This window comes from Cervus canadensis, chromosome 17 (assembly GCF_019320065.1).
Source record: "Cervus canadensis isolate Bull #8, Minnesota chromosome 17, ASM1932006v1, whole genome shotgun sequence".
Lineage (NCBI taxonomy): Eukaryota > Metazoa > Chordata > Mammalia > Artiodactyla > Cervidae > Cervus > Cervus canadensis.
Genome location: NC_057402.1, coordinates 33,789,785 through 33,806,166, shown reverse-complemented (window position 1 = coordinate 33,806,166; position 16,382 = coordinate 33,789,785). Strand labels below are relative to the sequence as shown.

At 47.3% G+C, this 16,382-nt stretch overlaps 1 protein-coding gene across 2 annotated transcripts; it reads left to right on the top strand.

The window, feature by feature from the left end:
* LOC122455212 (cathepsin G-like) lies at positions 1–13,914 on the top strand. Of its 2 annotated transcripts, XM_043490176.1 has the most exons (7): positions 1–118; positions 914–1,012; positions 4,405–4,501; positions 9,894–10,041; positions 10,485–10,620; positions 10,847–11,098; positions 13,256–13,778. In XM_043490176.1, the coding sequence occupies exons 2-7, from the start codon at positions 1,010–1,012 to the stop codon at positions 13,454–13,456; spliced, it is 837 nt and encodes a 278-aa protein (XP_043346111.1). In that variant the 5' UTR covers positions 1–118; positions 914–1,009; the 3' UTR covers positions 13,457–13,778. The 2 variants fall into 2 exon arrangements, with proteins under 2 accessions (XP_043346111.1, XP_043346112.1); XM_043490177.1 differs by lacking the exons at positions 1–118; positions 914–1,012 and having other exon boundaries at positions 3,719–4,501; positions 13,665–13,914.
* Positions 13,915–16,382: the final 2,468 nt, after the last annotated feature.

Below are 16,382 nucleotides of genomic sequence, written 5' to 3'. Positions count from 1 at the left end.
TCAGGGTTAAAAGATCAGAAGGAAGCAGTAGCTGTTCAGAATCTGATCAGCCTTCCTGGAGAGATGGTCCTGTTCTTGCTCCTGGCAGCCCTTCTTCTGTTCCCCACTGGGGAGGCAGGTGAGTGATGGTCCCACCCTCAGAGGCCCAGACACACCCCACAAGGCACAGACCTGCTTAGATGCTACACTCATGCACACTCTGGCCCTGGTCCATGTCAGGAAATTTCTGAACTCAGGTTGAATTTTCTCAAAGACCAGCAACCTTGGTCCGATCTCCCCTCTTCAGCCTTCGCCTCCATGAGCACAGCGGGCAGTCTGGAATCTTTCTTTCAGGGAAAATCATCGGGGGCCATGAGGCCAAGCCACACTCCCATCCCTACATGGCATTTGTTGAATATCAGGTTTCAGAGGACATTTTCAGCTGTGTGGGTTTCCTCATGCGTGAGGCCTTTATGCTGACAGCAGCTCACTCCTTGGGAAGATGAGGAGCAGTGCCCGGCCCCCACCCTCTGTTGACCCCTTGCAGGGGACGTAGGAAGCTCTTCAAAGTCCAGGTGAGCTTTGGGGAGAGAGGGCCAAGTGCATGCCAGTGGCACATGAAGAGAAGCAACTGATCAGACCTGGAATGGAAGGAAGCCAAGGTTGTGCCCTGGACCCTAGAGTACACGTGTGAGAAATTCACGTTTCCCTCTGTGACTGTCAAGCTTCTGCATGACTGAACACCCTCGTGGACTCCAGGAGGTCCTCCCTGCCTGGGCTGCCAGAGACAGACTGCTCAGAGATGCTCAGCTCCAGGCCCATCGCCTAGAATTCTCTCCCATCCAGTCCCACCCTGTCCCAAGCAGTGATCTTTCCTCCCAGCCTCTGGCCTGTATCTCCTGTGACACCTGCTCCCTCTCTGCTCTCTGTGCAGCTCAATCAATGTCACCTGGGGGCCCACAACATCATGGAACAGAGAGGATCCAGTAGGTCATCCCTGTGACAGGAGCCATCCGCCACCCAGACTGTAATGGTAAGACTTGGCCCAATGATATGTTACTTCTGGTGGGACGCATGGCTGCACTGGCTCTGGGACACTTTCCTCCCAGGGCTCTGCATCCCCCTGACCTCATTCCTGCCCTTCCTCCTGTGCGACCCCTTCCGTGGTGCGAGCACTGAGAAGAAGGCAACCCCACGACTGTTGCAGTCTCTGTGGCCATCACTAGGTGAGAATGCCTTTCTCTTCTTCAGCTGATGACGCTGACTTGACAGATGCAGTAAGCCTCACCAATCTGCCCAGAAGCTGGCAGAAGGTGAAGCCAGGTACAATGTGCAGTGTGGCTGGCTAGGGGCAACTCGGGATAGATATGCCTTGTGCAAACTACAGGAGGTAGATCTTAAAGTCCAAAGGGAGGAGAAATGTATCACTTGCTATGCTGGAGAGGAAGAATACTTTCTTGGTGAGATCCCCAGTGTTGTCCATGCAAAACCTTGGGTCAGCTGAGCTGGGAGGATGGGTGGCAGTGGGAATGAACCCCATCCCTGTGTCCCCAGACTGTCCTCCTATCTGGTCTCTGTCCTGTGTCCCTGGGGGGTGAACACTGCCCCAAAGTCATATATGGGGACAAGAGTATGGTACGCCTCCAAATGTCTACACCAGAATCTCCAGCTTTCTGTCCTGGATCCAAACAACAATGAGACAGTACAAATGGCAGGGATAAGCCTGAGGTGCCCCTGGGATGGACCCTCCATCTTCCCTGGAATGGGTGCACTGGGCAAAGTGGGTGAAGGAGGGCTGCCTGGAATTTAATAAACTTTCCTCTCTTGAGCAGAAATCACTGATTCCTCTTTTATTTACCTAAACACATTTGTTAGGCATGTATTCTGTCAGGCAACCGTCTATTCACACCTGATCTTCCTCCTCCAGCACATACACCGCACCCCACCCCCACCTTCCAACTCTGAAATAAAAACTCCTGCTGTACCGACAGCCAGCTCCCTCCAGTCACATGTCCCCAGAGCTAGTCCCCATGCAGGCTGCCCGTGAGCTCCATCAGACAAGAGAGACCCCTCCTCACGACCCTCTTATTAACCATCCTCGTGTCTCATCCATATGCCCTCTTCCTCATCCACACTTACTCTCATATCCCCCATCCCAGTGCCCAGGGGGCAACAGAGGAGAATCCAGATTTGGAAGGAGGGCCACCTGAGGCTCTGGGGTTGAGGGGGGCACTTGTCCATCCTAACAGAAATGGGGGAGGTTTACAAAGGTGAAACTCACTGAATGCAGTCCCTCCCTGCATCAGAAGAGACAGAGGTGAGAAGTCTGAGAAAGTTTCAGGAGGGCTTCAGTATTCCCAGGCCCAGCTCGAGTGCCTGTCACAGCCCTGTCTTGGGGTCCTGGATCCAGGGCTCTATACAGCCTCTGGTGTCTTGACAGCACATCCTCCTTCAGCCCCAAGTGACCTTGAGGGAGCTCTTCCATTTTGGGCTGAGCCAGCCTCTCCCCACCTCCATTATTCCCATGTGGTATGTATATAAATATATTTATCTCTAAAGGAAAGTCATTGTAATAAAAAGTTTTGGATTCAGGGGTATCCTAATGTTTCAAAGGTTTCTTATAACCTATAGGATATTGACTCAATTTTTCCTTCTATTTATCAATAATCTCTGAATTTTTATCTATGAATGCATTTGGGAAAGTTACTAACTTTTAAAACATGCAGCTCAGGGAAGGCTAGGCTGAAGGGGAGTGGTTTGCTGAACACTTGCATGGTGAGTGAGTTTTGAATGTGGCCAAATATATTTTGGATGGAAAAGCAAAAGACATCATAGTTAAATACAGAACATATAAATAAGAAAGTTAAAAGAAGTGCAGAATTCCATCATTCTCAGATCATCATTAATGCTTAAACATGTTTCGTTTTGCTATTTTTCTATTTGTTCATAAGATGTTGTTCCTTCAATTCACTTGGGATTGGGTTGTACAGAACTCTTCATGCTGTCTTTTCCATTCCTCTTTCCTCTGTCCTCATACTGGTGAGAGTGTTGGGGTCATCTGCACATGTTTAGGATGGCCTGGCCCAGGGTTATGTGAGGCATGGTTCTCTGGACACTGGACAGAGAATACTTTGTGGGGAGGTATTACTAGATTGAGCAGTATCTGTATCTCTTTCACTGCTCACCCGTCACCAGCATGTTTGGAGAGGAAGCTTCTTCCCACTCAGAAGCACTCTGACTTGGGTGGAAGAGCCCCCATCTCAGCCTGAGGGATGCTCAGTGCCAAAGGTCCCAGGGATGGTTTGTTTTGGCCCAGTGAGTATCAAGTCCAGGACTCTATTCAGAACTGTGGGATAAGAAAAGCTCCCTATGTTGTGAAATATTTACATTTAAAGAAGTGATTCCTAACACTCCAAAAATGTGAGGCTAGAATGGTAACAGGATAGGAAATGGGATTGCTGTTTGGGGCACTTGGGTGTGTCCAGGGTACCTGCTCATAAGGCAAGTCCAGTCTCTGCCTTCTCACGTGGCACCAAGCAGACCCGCTTGTCTTGGTCCTCACCATCTTTCTCTCTACCCACAGATGCTAAGTCTACCTCTGCCTACTGTCAGCTTCTCAAGGGCAGGAACTGTGTCTCTCAGATCCCTGGGCCTTGCTATTGAGTAATTACTCATGATCTCATCAGAATCATAAAAGAACCAACAGTGGGGAAATGGAGACATTCTTGATTCAGTCACTGAGGTGCTCCTGGAGTCCAGCCCCTCTACTGCTCTATTATGGAAGAATCCTTGCAGTCTATTAGATTAGTTACTAATGGGGTGTTGGAAACAAGTTTTAATTATACATGATGGCTCATCTCTGGAATCCTGCCTCCCAAATAATGAGCATTAAGCTAAAATTTACAACAATTTACAACACAGGACACATCCTGGTCAGGCCCCCCAAGGAAAGACTGCAGGATAGAAGAAGCCGACACATCCTCTCTGGAGGCTGACGGGAACCAAGAAATGTTTGGTGCTACTCCCTCCTCTTATCATAGTGTGAAAGAAGCCTGAATTCTAACTTAGGCAAGATGGTTCCTTGGGACACAAGTCCACCATCTTCTTGGTCTGCTGGCTTTCCAAGTAGAGTCACTATTCCTCGCCCAAACAACTCATCTCTCTGTTTACTGACCTTCTGTACAGCAGGGAGCCTGGACTTGGTAACGCTGACTGCACCCCAGCCTCCGCTTTCGTGTTCTTCTTCTTGCTTTGTGACTCAGCAGTGGGAGAGCAAGTGTGGTGACTGCCGTTCTCACCTATCCCACAGCAGAGAACGTGGACACACGTGGCGTGCTCACACCTGGCTGGGGGTGCACAGCTCTGGGAGGTCTGGGGGTCACTGAGCCTCCCCTCCTTCCTTCCTCTATGCTTTGTGTCTGGAAGGGAGAAACCCCAGCAGCTGTGACCGGGGCAGAACTTCTGGAAGATGCAGCCACTCCTGCTCCTGATGGCATTTCTTCTGCCTCCTGGGCTGGGACAGGTGAGTGACTGTCCCCATTCCTGAGGGCAGAACCCATCTCACTGAACCTCCTGCAGTCCTGACCCTCTGCTCAGCTCCAATTTCTGAACCAGCTCCCATCCCAAGACTACAAATTTGATGCCACATAGACACTCAGCAAGGAGGGATGGCAGGCTGGAAGAAAGATTTTCACTAAGAGCTTTCATGGGTCTCAGACTCTCTCTCACCACCAGGAAAGTGGGTTGTGCGTTTGGTGGAGGATGTGAAGCTACAAAACACGAGTAAGTAAAATCCCTCAGTCCAGCCAGGAAAGGACAACTCAGACAAACCATCCACAGTTCGGGAGTGTTTGGTGGACCCAGCTTAAGAACCAGAGAAGACTTCTCAGTGCTCCTCACCCTTCACTGCTGCTAGGAGAGAAGTCCAGGGTGATTGATCAGAAGTGGCTAGGTGACATCACCCAGAGCTCTCTAGGTGCCTTGACTCTTCTCCAGGCCCCCAGATGTCCATTTTCTGCCCCAGCTCCCCTTGCCTCTCAGGCCCTCAGCTGCCCCACTGTCTTTAGCAGTGCCCTCCCCCATCCCTGTGGTCTTGAATCCCACCAGTACTATCCCTACCAATCTCAGGCAAAAGCTAATAGGAAGCCATTCACTTGTGCAGCCAAAAAAAGCATTTACTGAGATCCTGGGATGCATTAGGCTCAAGGACATGAGGATTTTACAAAATCCACCTCTATAAGCCCCTAGTGCAAGCTTACATTAAATTCACAATATTCCTGAGAAAGCCCCCAGAAGCCCTGCACTCATGTCATTGAAAAGCACAAGACACAGTGTCACGCCCCAGGGCTGTCTGTCACCCCAGTGTCCCCTCAGCTGCAGCCCTGCCCTGATGTCGCCGCCCGTCCCGGCTCCTGGGCCGCATCTCCTGTGACTCCACGCTCCTCACACCCCTGCTCTGCTCTCTGCAGCTCAGTCAGCGGCACCCTGGGGCCACAGCGTCAAGGAGCAGGAGAGGGTGCCGCAGGGCCAAGTGATTTTTTCCATGGAGAAAGACGTGCCTTATAAGACACCATACTGCCATTTATTGTCCTAGCACCACTTATTGAGGAGGGGAAAGGATAGTCTTTTCCTCATTCTCTGCCATAAAACCTCCATCATAAACCATGTTTGATATATGTGTCATTCTTTAATCACTAAGTCATGTCTGACTTTTGGCACCCAGGTTCCTCTCTTCATGGGATTTCCCAGGCAAGAATACTGGAATGGGTTGCCATTTCCTTCTCCATGGGATCTTCCTGACCCAGGGATTGAACCTGGGTCTTCTGCATTATTTGATGGATTCTTTACTGTTGAGCCATCTGGTAGCCCTTGATATGTGTGTATCATTGTCCCAATATGTGTAGAGTCTCTTTTTCTTGTCCATTAGTCTATATCTCTATGCTCCATCAATGCCACACCATCTTCACTACTATGACTTCATTTGTTAAAGCAAGACCTACCATCTTGTTCTCATTCTTTAAGACTGCTTGGCTATTTTTGGTCATGGGTTTTTCCACATCTATTTTCCATGTCTATTTAGAACCAAGTAAGTTCTATGAAATACCTCTTGGGTGCAGTGAATCTATAGATCACTTTTTGGAGAAATGACATTTTAAAAATATTTTCTCTTGTAAACATGAACATGAAATATCTTTCTGTTTAAATCTTCTAAGTGTCTCTTAATAAAGTTTTATAATTTTCACCATATCTTTTCTTTAGGTTTATATTTACTTATCTGACAATTTTCATGCTTTAAATTTTTTTTCAAATTTCATTTTCTGACAGTATTACCATGTATATAGAATATAACTAATATTTATTTATTTATTTTCATTTATTTTTATTAGTTGGAGGCTAATTACTTTACAATATTGTAGTGGGTATATATTTAAATTGATTCTGTGCCTAGAAAATTTGTCAAACTCTCTTAGTAATCATAATAATGGGTCTGGAAATTCTTGGGCATTCTTGATGTATACTATATCTCAAATATTCAGTTTTATTTCCTCTTTTCCTGTCCTTATATCTATAAATAGAAGCTTTCCTTCTATTTTCTGCTTAACTGTACTGGCTAAAATGTCTCATATAATGTTGAAGAGAAATGATGATTATGGCTATCTGTGTGACCTTGTATTGTTTTGCTCGCCAATGGAAAACCATTCAATACTTCATCATTAAGTATAATGCTTGGTATGGGATTTTTGCAGAGACTTTTATCAGAATAAAGAGCCTCTTTATTGTTCCTATTTTGCTAAGAATTTTTTAAAATAATGGCGAATTTTAGTACATGCCTTTTCCCCCTTCAGGTGAATTATCATATGGTGTTTCTTCTTTCATCAATCAACATGTTGTTATAGCAATTGTGTGTGTGTGTTTTTTTAAAAGACTTCTGCTACAGCTTTATTAATCAGACACACACAAAACTGATAATCAGGAAAGCAACAGGTGTGGGAAGCAGAGAAACATATATACAGTAATTGTGTGTTGAATGAAAAGCAACTCATCCTCAGAAAAAACCCAAATTAGAAATGACCTAATGTTTTTGCTTATTGACCAATTTGACTTACATCAATACTGGAATAACATTAGCCCATAATGTTCCTCTCCTATATTGTCATCACTGGGTTTGGCATCTAGGTTTTGCTATTCTCATAATGGAGATGTTTAGCATCTCCTTGCCAGCAGAAATTGTATATCATTCTTGGAACTTTTATTCTCAGATTTCCAGTGAATCCCTGTGAGCCTGGGGCTGTCCTTGATGGACTATTTTTGAAAACTGAATCAAATTATTTAACATTCATAGGAAAATTCAAACTTCTTGAGTATGTTTCATTAAGTTACATTTTCTAAGGATTTGTCAGTTTCATGTGTTGCTGTTCAGTCGCTCAGCCGGGTCTGGCTTGTAATCCTGTGGACTGCCACCAGCCAGGCCCCTCTGTCTATGGAATTTTCCGTACAAGAATACTGGAGTGGTTTGCCATTTCCTTCTCCAGGGAGTCTTCTCTACCCAGGGATTGAAGCCATGTCTCTCTCTCTTTTTTCTTTTTTGAACCTATGTCTCTTGTGTCTCCTGCTTTAGAAGGCAGATTCTTTACTACTGATTTTCAAAATTACTGGCTTCCCAGTGACCTAGAAGTTAATATAGATATGATTTATATATATATATATATCTCCCAGACAAAAACTCTTTCTTAGTTCTCCCACCATGCGGCTGACTTTTCACTGTCTCAATAGTGTCTTTGGTAATCAGAATTTTATCTTTATTCATATACACCCAACACATTTTTAGTGTAGATGAACTCATCCATTATTATTGATGGTTAGTGCTTCTTATATCTGTATAATATACAATATTAATATTAATACAATATCTGTATAATATAATCTGTTTTTACAATGATGAGTGTATAAAGAAATTCTTCTATATTCAAAGGTTGCAAGCATAAACCATGCATTAGAGAAAGGATTAAGTTCTTTGCACCTCTGAGAATAAGTGATAACCTGCAGGTATTTATATATGCAGAGAGGATCTTAAACTTTCATAAGACTTTCAAGTGGCCTTAAAACAATCCACAAAAGGTTGAGAATCATTAGAATTCAATTCTGACATTTTTGCAAAACTTTAACCTTGCTGTAGGGCTTTCTGAGGCAACACAGAGTCTTCCAAGTATTTTACGTGTGTCTGCCAACCCCCTGTGTTACTCTATAGAACTCTCCCATCCTTTCCTCTCAATGGTGAGTGTTCCCTTCTTCATGTCTCACAGGTAACACAGCAGTGAGGCGCCTCCTTCTTAGGAGCTAGCGCCCGTGAAGCAGAGATGGGTTTAGGTTGACCGGTCTATCCTGGATGAATAGGATCTGAGATGATTTTCCACAGGGTCTGAGGTCTGTCAACAAAATCAAGTCACTGGGCTTTTTCTGCAGGCAGGGAAGCTTCTGGGACACAAAAACATTCACCTCAGGAGGAGGCAGAAGAATAGAAGCCATCCCCAGTGTCATGATTCACTGAGAGCTTGTTGGGGGCTCAAGTGACCTGAGAGAGAAATGGTCAGTGGCAGAGCCTCACTCTTCCCTTTTCTTTCTCTGGCCGTGCCCTCCACCCCCCAGGAGCAGAGCTCCTCAGGGCGCTTGAGAGCTTCTAGAAAGAAGTGGGAGCAGCAAGGGTCTGGGTGGGGCTCAGGACCAGGGGGTGAAGACACGCAGGTTCCATTCCCTGAGGGAGGAGGAGGAAGCAGACAGGTCCCAGCCTTGGTGCCTGTGAGGACGTCATTGAATGTGGTGGGTTTGGGGTTCTGGGGCACAGTGCCCAGCCCCGCCCCGGTGCCCTGGGCTCCCATCTCTGTGGCCGGCACTGACTCAGCAGCTGTGTGGGCTATTGCACTGAAGGCTTCAGTTACTGCCTTCCCCCAGGTCCCTGGCCGTTGGTGGGCAAACCTCCTGGGCAGCTCTGGGTGATGAAACTTATCCCAGCAGCAGGAGATGGGACTGTGAATTCTCGAGCCCCCACCCCCCACCCTCACCTTTCCTCCCTCTCCCCGGGGCTCAAAGTCTGGCAGGAGGAAGTAGGGGCAGCAACTGACTGGGCAGCCTCGTCAGGAAGATGCGGCCGCTCCTGCTCCTGGTGGCCTTTCTCCTGTTCCCCAGGGCTCAGGCAGGTGAGTGACCATTCCCACCCTCAGGGGCCCAACTCCACCCCATAGACGCTGAAGCCAGACCGCCCAGACACTTGCTAGCCCTGTATCACTGGGCAGCTTGCATGAGTCCACAGTTTCTCAGCTTCAGATTCTGAGGGCAGAAATTATATCAAGCCTACCTGGAGAGTCGCTATGAGAGTTAAGAGACGGAGTGTACATAAAGCTCTCAGAACCACCCTGGCATGTACTACCGGCTGTATAAATGTGCTCTCTGAACTGAGTTTGCAGCCTCTGTGTCAGAGCCTAGGGGATCAAGATACAGTGATTTTGGGCCCATCAGCCCATCTCTCGATCCTTAAATTCATGAGCTGGACTCACAGGCATCTGGAAAGTTCCCTGAGGAAGAAAGTGGCACAGAACTTCAGGGACAGGCCCCTCCAGAGGGCTATGGGTTTGCCATCCCCACAGCAGAGAAACCCTCCTGTGAGGGAGGCCGCACCTGGCCCTTCCTTCCGGGCAGGTGGGAGGGCGCTGAGGCTGGATGGAGAGCCAGCAGCACTTCCTGCAGGGTCCTGGAGCTGCCCCCAATTCTGCACCCTGCAGACCCCATTCTCACCAACCACCAGCTCACCCTGCCCCTGAAGCATCTCTCCTGCTCCCCAACTTCCAGTCTTTCTGGAGCCACCAAGCTGATGTCCACACACCTGCCGGTGCAGAGATAATCCTAGTGCTTCCTTCCAGGGCAGATCATCGGAGGCCGAGAGGCCAGGCCCCATTCCCGCCCCTACATGGCATTTATTCTGATCCGAACTCCAGGAGGTCTGAAAGCTTGTGGGGGGTTCCTGGTGCGTGATGACTTTGTGATGGCAGCAGCTCACTGCCTGGGAAGGTGAGGATTTAAGGGACTTCTGGGCACCAGCAAGGCAGGTCCAGAAGAGTTCATGAGAGGAGTCTCTGAAACAGGGTTCTAGCCATGAGTGGGTGATAAAAAATGACCATGTAGAGCTTGGGGGACAGAAAGCAGGCCAGTGTGAATGGGGGAGGACCTGATCAAAAAAAACAAGAGCGGGAGATGAAATGTATGCACTGGACCTCAAATTATGACCTCGAGGTATTTTTGCAATCTCTTGTTGGGGAGGCAAAATTCAAAATCACTATGTCCTCCACCACCTCCAGCTCAAGGCAGGGGAGACCCACGGCGCAAAATTCAGCCCCATAGCCCTCCTGTCTCTCAGGTTGAGGTCTGGCAACCCTGGGTAGTCACTTGACTTGTATTGCGGACCACAGTTCCCGTGGTTCAGACCTTACCTCTAGGTTCTCTTCCCTTTGCAGCCAAATGAATGTCATCCTGGGGGCCCACAACGTCAGGACACTGGAAGGCATGCAGCAGCGCGTCCCTGTGCTCAGACCCATCCCCCACCCCGGGTACAGTCCGTGGAGCCACAGCAATGACATCATGTTACTGCAGGTACCGACCCTCTGGTTCTTCAGCTGGGCGGCTCGTTCCCCAGCCTGGGGGCTTCCAGTGTCCTGGGATCAGGGAGCGGGGAGCCGGGCAGACCCCCAGGGCGATGGGGGCCTTCCTGTGTCCTGGGATCAGGGAGGGGGGAAGCCGGGCAGACCCCCAGGGCGGTGGTGGGCACGGGATGAGCATAGAATAGACAGTCCCTCAGTGCCTGGGTGCTTCTTATCAGCTGGTGAACAGAGTCCAGCGTAATCGATTCGTGAAGCTGGTGCCTCTGCCTCAGACTCAGAACAGACTCAGGCCTGGGACCCGGTGCACCGTGGCCGGCTGGGGCCTGACTGGTCCGAACATGAGAACAGACACGCTCCAGTGTGTGCAGCTGAGTGTGCAGAGGGATAGGGTGTGCAGAAGACGCTTCATGTCATACAACGGCCGAACACAGATCTGTGTGGGGGACCCGAGACAGAAGTCTGCCTTTGTGGTAAGACCACGGCATCTGCCAACACTGACAGGGGACCCTGGGCAGACCAGGCAGTGGGACAGACCACATTCCCATGGCTGCAGTCTGGGGCCTAGATCCCCCATCCATCCAGTCTCTGGGGGAATAGGAGAAGGACCAGACACACAGGATGTTCATGTGCAGTGTTTCCTGGGGCCGGTGAAGGGGCCTTGACCTGGGTTGGGCTGGAGAAGCAACCACAGTCAGGGCTGAAGCCTGGTGATGGGAAAATTCAGAAGCTTTTCTTCTGCACCCCACCACCCTCCCATCTCACACACAGCCAGCACTGGAAGGAGCTCTCCTCAACCCCTGTCTTCTCTGAGGGTTGGGAGAGGGCAACAGGAGTGGGGAGTCCTGGAAAACAGAGTGTCCCTTCCCTCCTCTGCCTGTGGGGGGACTCTGGGGGCCCCCTCATGTGTAACAATGTGGCCCAGGGCATTGTCTCCTATGGAGACAGGATGGGGACCCCTCCAGCAGTCTTCACCAGAATTTCCAGCTTCCTTCCCTGGATAAGGAGAACAATGAGACGCTTCAAAGAGTGGAGACCAGAGTGACATCCCACGAGACTGAGTCTCCTTCTCTGGGGCAGAGCCCAGCTCCAGGGCAGTTCCCAGAGCCTTAATAAACACCCTAGTCTGGAGTGGAAATGACTGATTTCTAATGTGTTCATTAAACATGATTCGTGTATAACAAAGTATGCCAGGACTGAGGGTAAGCTTCATCAGGAAGATGGGGTCTCTTTCTCAGGACAAGTGAATCCCGATTCCTACCTTCCTGGGGTCAGCAGGAGCTTCTTCCCTCCTCCAAGCCATCCATTCCTCTGTGTCCCCTCTACCCACAGCCTGGGGATGGATGGAGGGACCTACCTCTTCCCAGAGTAAGGTTCCCTGCTCTCCACTCTACCAGAGCTGCCCCCTTAGGTACCTGAGAACCACATGCCATTGGCCTGGGTAGGATAAAAAACAAAGGAACAATTGAAATTCCATACGAGGCTCAATTTAAGAGTAAATGTGGCAGTGCAAATCACTGGAAAACAATGAATTTTTAATAGGTTGCAATGAAACAAATAGTCATTTGAGGGAAAAAAGATAAAATCGGGTCCACATCTCATCATAAACCTAAATAATACCCAACTGGGATCAAAGATCTAAATGAAAACATCAACAATAGGAGAAATAGAAGAAAGAAAAAAATTTACTTTCTTAAAAATATCTAACAAACACCCATATCAAAGCTGTGCTATTCACAATGGCCAAGAGATGGGAGCAACCCAAGTGTCTATGGACAGAGTCTTTCTCCAAAACCCTTTTCCACACCAACCCACTGTGCTGTAGACCAATGTTCTCATTTCTATGTGATGAGGGTCTCCTTCTGGGATTGTTACTCGACAATTATACAAAACTCCACATAATATGTTGGCTAAAATAACATGACTTTTACTGTAAAGATTAGCCTGTGACTAATACACCAATATTATATTCAAATAGTAGATTTCTGAAGTCACATAGTTTAAAACCATGTTTTAACACTTTAGGGTAACTATAAAGAATCAACTGGAGGTTCTTCTATATTCATCAAAATGTTAACTGGGTTTCCCTGATGGTCTGGTGGTTAAGAGTCTGCCTGCCAATGCAGGGAACAATGGTTCGATCCCTGGTCTGGGAAGATTCCACATGGCGCGGAGTAACTAAGTCTGTGCACCGCAGCTACTGAAGCCCACATACTTAGAATCCATCTCTGCAACAAGAGAGGCCACCACAGTGAGAAGCCTGTGCATTGCAACAAACAGTAGCCCCCACTCGCCACAACTAGAGAAAGCCCGTGAGTGACAACAAAGAGCCAGTGCAGCCAAAAATAAACAAATAAATCTTTATCACTGAACACACATCAAATCCAACTGATATATACAAAAATGCTTTGGTAAATGTGATCATATTTTTATAGATATATCTTGCCAGAATTCCATTTGCTTAATATTCAGAGTGAATCATTTATCAACAAAATTTTAATCAGTGATACATCTTTGAAAGTAATCAGTCATTTTTTCCCTTTATTTGCTACCACCCACCCATAGGAATTATGTCTTGCTTGTATGTTCTAGGGGAAAACAATCTCATTATTAAATGTTTGCATTGCCAGGTGGAAAGAATACTTGACGGTGGAAGGGGGAGGCAAGAGCAGTGGAAGAGCCCCCATACAGTCCTTCCTAAGCTCAGTGACATTTATTTTGAGCCCCAGAGCACCACCCAAGTCAAGACTCAGTCCTCAGGAAACTCCCAGTGCAGACCCATCTCCCCACCTAAGGATATTCCAGCTATTGAGCCCCTTCAAGGCAGCTGACTGCCTTTAGCAGCCCTGCTGGAAAGGTTTCTACAGACCTCACCAGGCTCACCTTCAGAGGACAATTCTCTTTTTGGCCATCCCCAAAGTCAGGTCCACCACCTCTCACAGCTTAGCTCCTCTCCTATTAAGTAAATCTCAGCAGCAGAAGTTTGGCATGGGTCCAAAGTTTACTTAAGGAAAATATTCCTTGTTGTGTTCTCCGCAGGCACTGGACTCTGATCTCTCAAGTACTAGCCAGTCCTCTCTCAATCAGAAGGTATTGTTCTTCTATTTTCTCCCAGTCCCACTGGCCACAGACCATTCAGCCTGCTGCTCTCAAATCTATCTGGATCCCGTGGCTTGGTCTAGGTCTTGGTCTAAGTTATCCCATCTTTTTATCTGAAATGAAATCTGTCTCCCTGGGGCTTTCTAGTCATCCATACACCTCAGTGAATTATAGTGTTTTACTAACTTCAGTTTCTTCTGGAATCTCTGTGTTACTGTGACTTATCAAGTTATTTAAACTCTGTGAGAGTTCCTTTGTCATCTCTGGATTAAGGAATCCCTAAAGAATTCTGAGGATAAAATGACACAGTACATTACAAATTCCTTCCAAAGTACCTGGTGTGTAAAAAGATTTCAATAAATATTAATCATCACTTCTCTTTCTTTACTTCTTCTGTCCCAGCTCTGGAACCACAGGATGTAATTCACCTCAGGTAGTCTGACAGTCCTTAATTTAGCGGAGCTATCATGTCTAGTGTCCTGTCAGTGAAACTCTCTTCGTCTGAAAAAAATAACACCTCTAGCTCTTCATCTCAAGAAGGCAATGGCAACCCACTCCAGTACTCTTGCCTGGAAAATCCCATGGACGGAGGAGCCCGGTAGGCTTCAATCCATGGGTTGCAAAGAGTTGGACCTGACTGAGCGACTTCACTTTCACTTTTCACTTTCAAGCATTGGAGAAGGAAATGGCAACCCACTCCAGTGTTCTTGCCTGGAGAATCCCATGGACGGTGGAGCCTGACAGGCTACCGTCTATGGGGTCGCACAGAGTCGGACACGACTGAAGCGACTTAGCAACAGCAGCAGCAGCTCTTCACCTATTCTCCTAAAGATATTCAGGAGTCCATTCACCTCCTAGGATCCTCTCTTGTGGAAATTCTACTCCAAGTCAAAGACTGGGACCTCCTAGACCAAGCCACAAATTGAGTTTTCTCAAACCTCAGGATCAGGACTAGGGCTGTGGTTTCTGGAAGCAATTCCACAAATATTTCCACTGTGTCCTCCATTCTTCTCAATACGTGAGGGTTGTAGAAAGCCTAGAGAAGAAATGCCCAGGTGGGGGCAGTCACTTTGAACTGGGGCTATTCTTTGCTTGAAAACAAAAACAGATGCCCTCATCAGGCTTCGGATATCTTTCAGTTGTCCCACATGAGCAAGGATATTTGCTTCTCACCTCTTTCTCTAGCTTACAAGATGGCCCAAAGTTTGGAGAGCGAGGCCTCTCTAGCCTCCCTGTACACATGCAGGAGAAGGTAGGAGGAACCATGGCTTCAACCTGGTTGTAGGAGGCAGGATGAAGTCAGGCAGGCTTGTTTGTGATGGCTTGTTCCCTCCGCAGCTCCCTCTCCATCCCTATTCTCTTGCAGTCTGTTTGCACAGGTTTTGCCTGCTACCCATTAAGGTGTAAGTGATAAATGAGGTTCAAGACTGATAATGTGATCATGCTCAAGGCTCTTGCATTTATTTATACAAGAATCTCTTGCAAATTCATGGGATACAAAGTAGAATGGTGATTCCCAGGGGCTGGGGGGAAGGGGTAATTACTTAACAGGGTAAGAGTTTCAATTTGGGAAGGGGAACATTTTTTTTAAGATGGATAACAGTGGCGGTTGCACAGTGATGTTCATGTACGTAATGCCACTGAACTGCACACTTAAAACTGGTAAATAGGTAAATTTTCTATTATATATAGTTTACTACAATTTAAAAAGTAATTTAAAGAAAGAATTTCTTGAATTCTTCTTAAAAAGTGTTAATAGTAGAAGACGCTATTTGGAGAAATTGGGCAGCTACCTCTTCTGCACACAGACAGCATTGTTGGAGTTACTTTTCCCTTAAGAGCACCTTGGTTTCTAGATCAAGGAGAAGAGGCCCCATGTCTGAATGATGTCATAGACCCCAGAAGTAGCTCCACCCCAGCATTTCTCATGTGTGAACATAACACAGAAGGAGAAGCTGTAGGAGAGAATGAGCCAGAGGTGCTATCTGAAGAGAGGGCTGGGCTGGAAATAAAATGATGAGATCTAGGATAGAAAGAAAGGAGGAGAGGCGGAAATCACGCCTGTTCTTCTATGATATTGAGACTCTATCCTACTTGGAGTTCACTGAGTTTCTTGGTGTTGAACGTTAATGCTTCACAGTTTTTCATCAATATTGTGAAATTTTCACCCACAATTTATTCAAAAATTTTCAACTTTTTATTTTCTATTGGAGTATGCGTGCATGGGCATGCTTAGTTGTGTCTGACTCTTTTGCGACCCCATGGACCCAGCTTGCCAGGCTCCTCTGCCCGTTTTTAAGGCAAGAATACTGGAATGGGTTGCCATTTCCTCCTCCAGGGGACCTTCCTAAACCAGGGATCGAATGTGCATCCCCTTCATCGGCAGGCAAGGCTTCTTTACCACGGAGCCACCAGGGAAGCCCTGTGTTGGAGGAAAGCTGATTAATACTGTGATTTCTCAGTCACAGCAGAGTGACACAGCCATCCTATATATGGATCCCTTCCCTCTCAGACTCCCTCTTTACTTCTTTTCCTGCTCCTTGCTCTGTCTCCTCTCCTTCTGGGACTCCCTACTTGTAAGTTGCATGTAGTATCCCACACATCTGATACTCTATTCGTTTTTATTCTTTTTTTGTTCTGTTCACTGGAAAGTCCTAA

Coding starts and splice junctions, on each gene's coding strand:
- LOC122455212 (XM_043490176.1), top strand. Junction 4,502..9,893: donor TGCCTCCTGGGCTGGGACAG/GTGAGTGACTGT, acceptor GCTTCCTTCCAG/GGCAGATCATCGGAGGCCGA. Junction 10,621..10,846: donor ATGACATCATGTTACTGCAG/GTACCGACCCTC, acceptor GCTTCTTATCAG/CTGGTGAACAGAGTCCAGCG.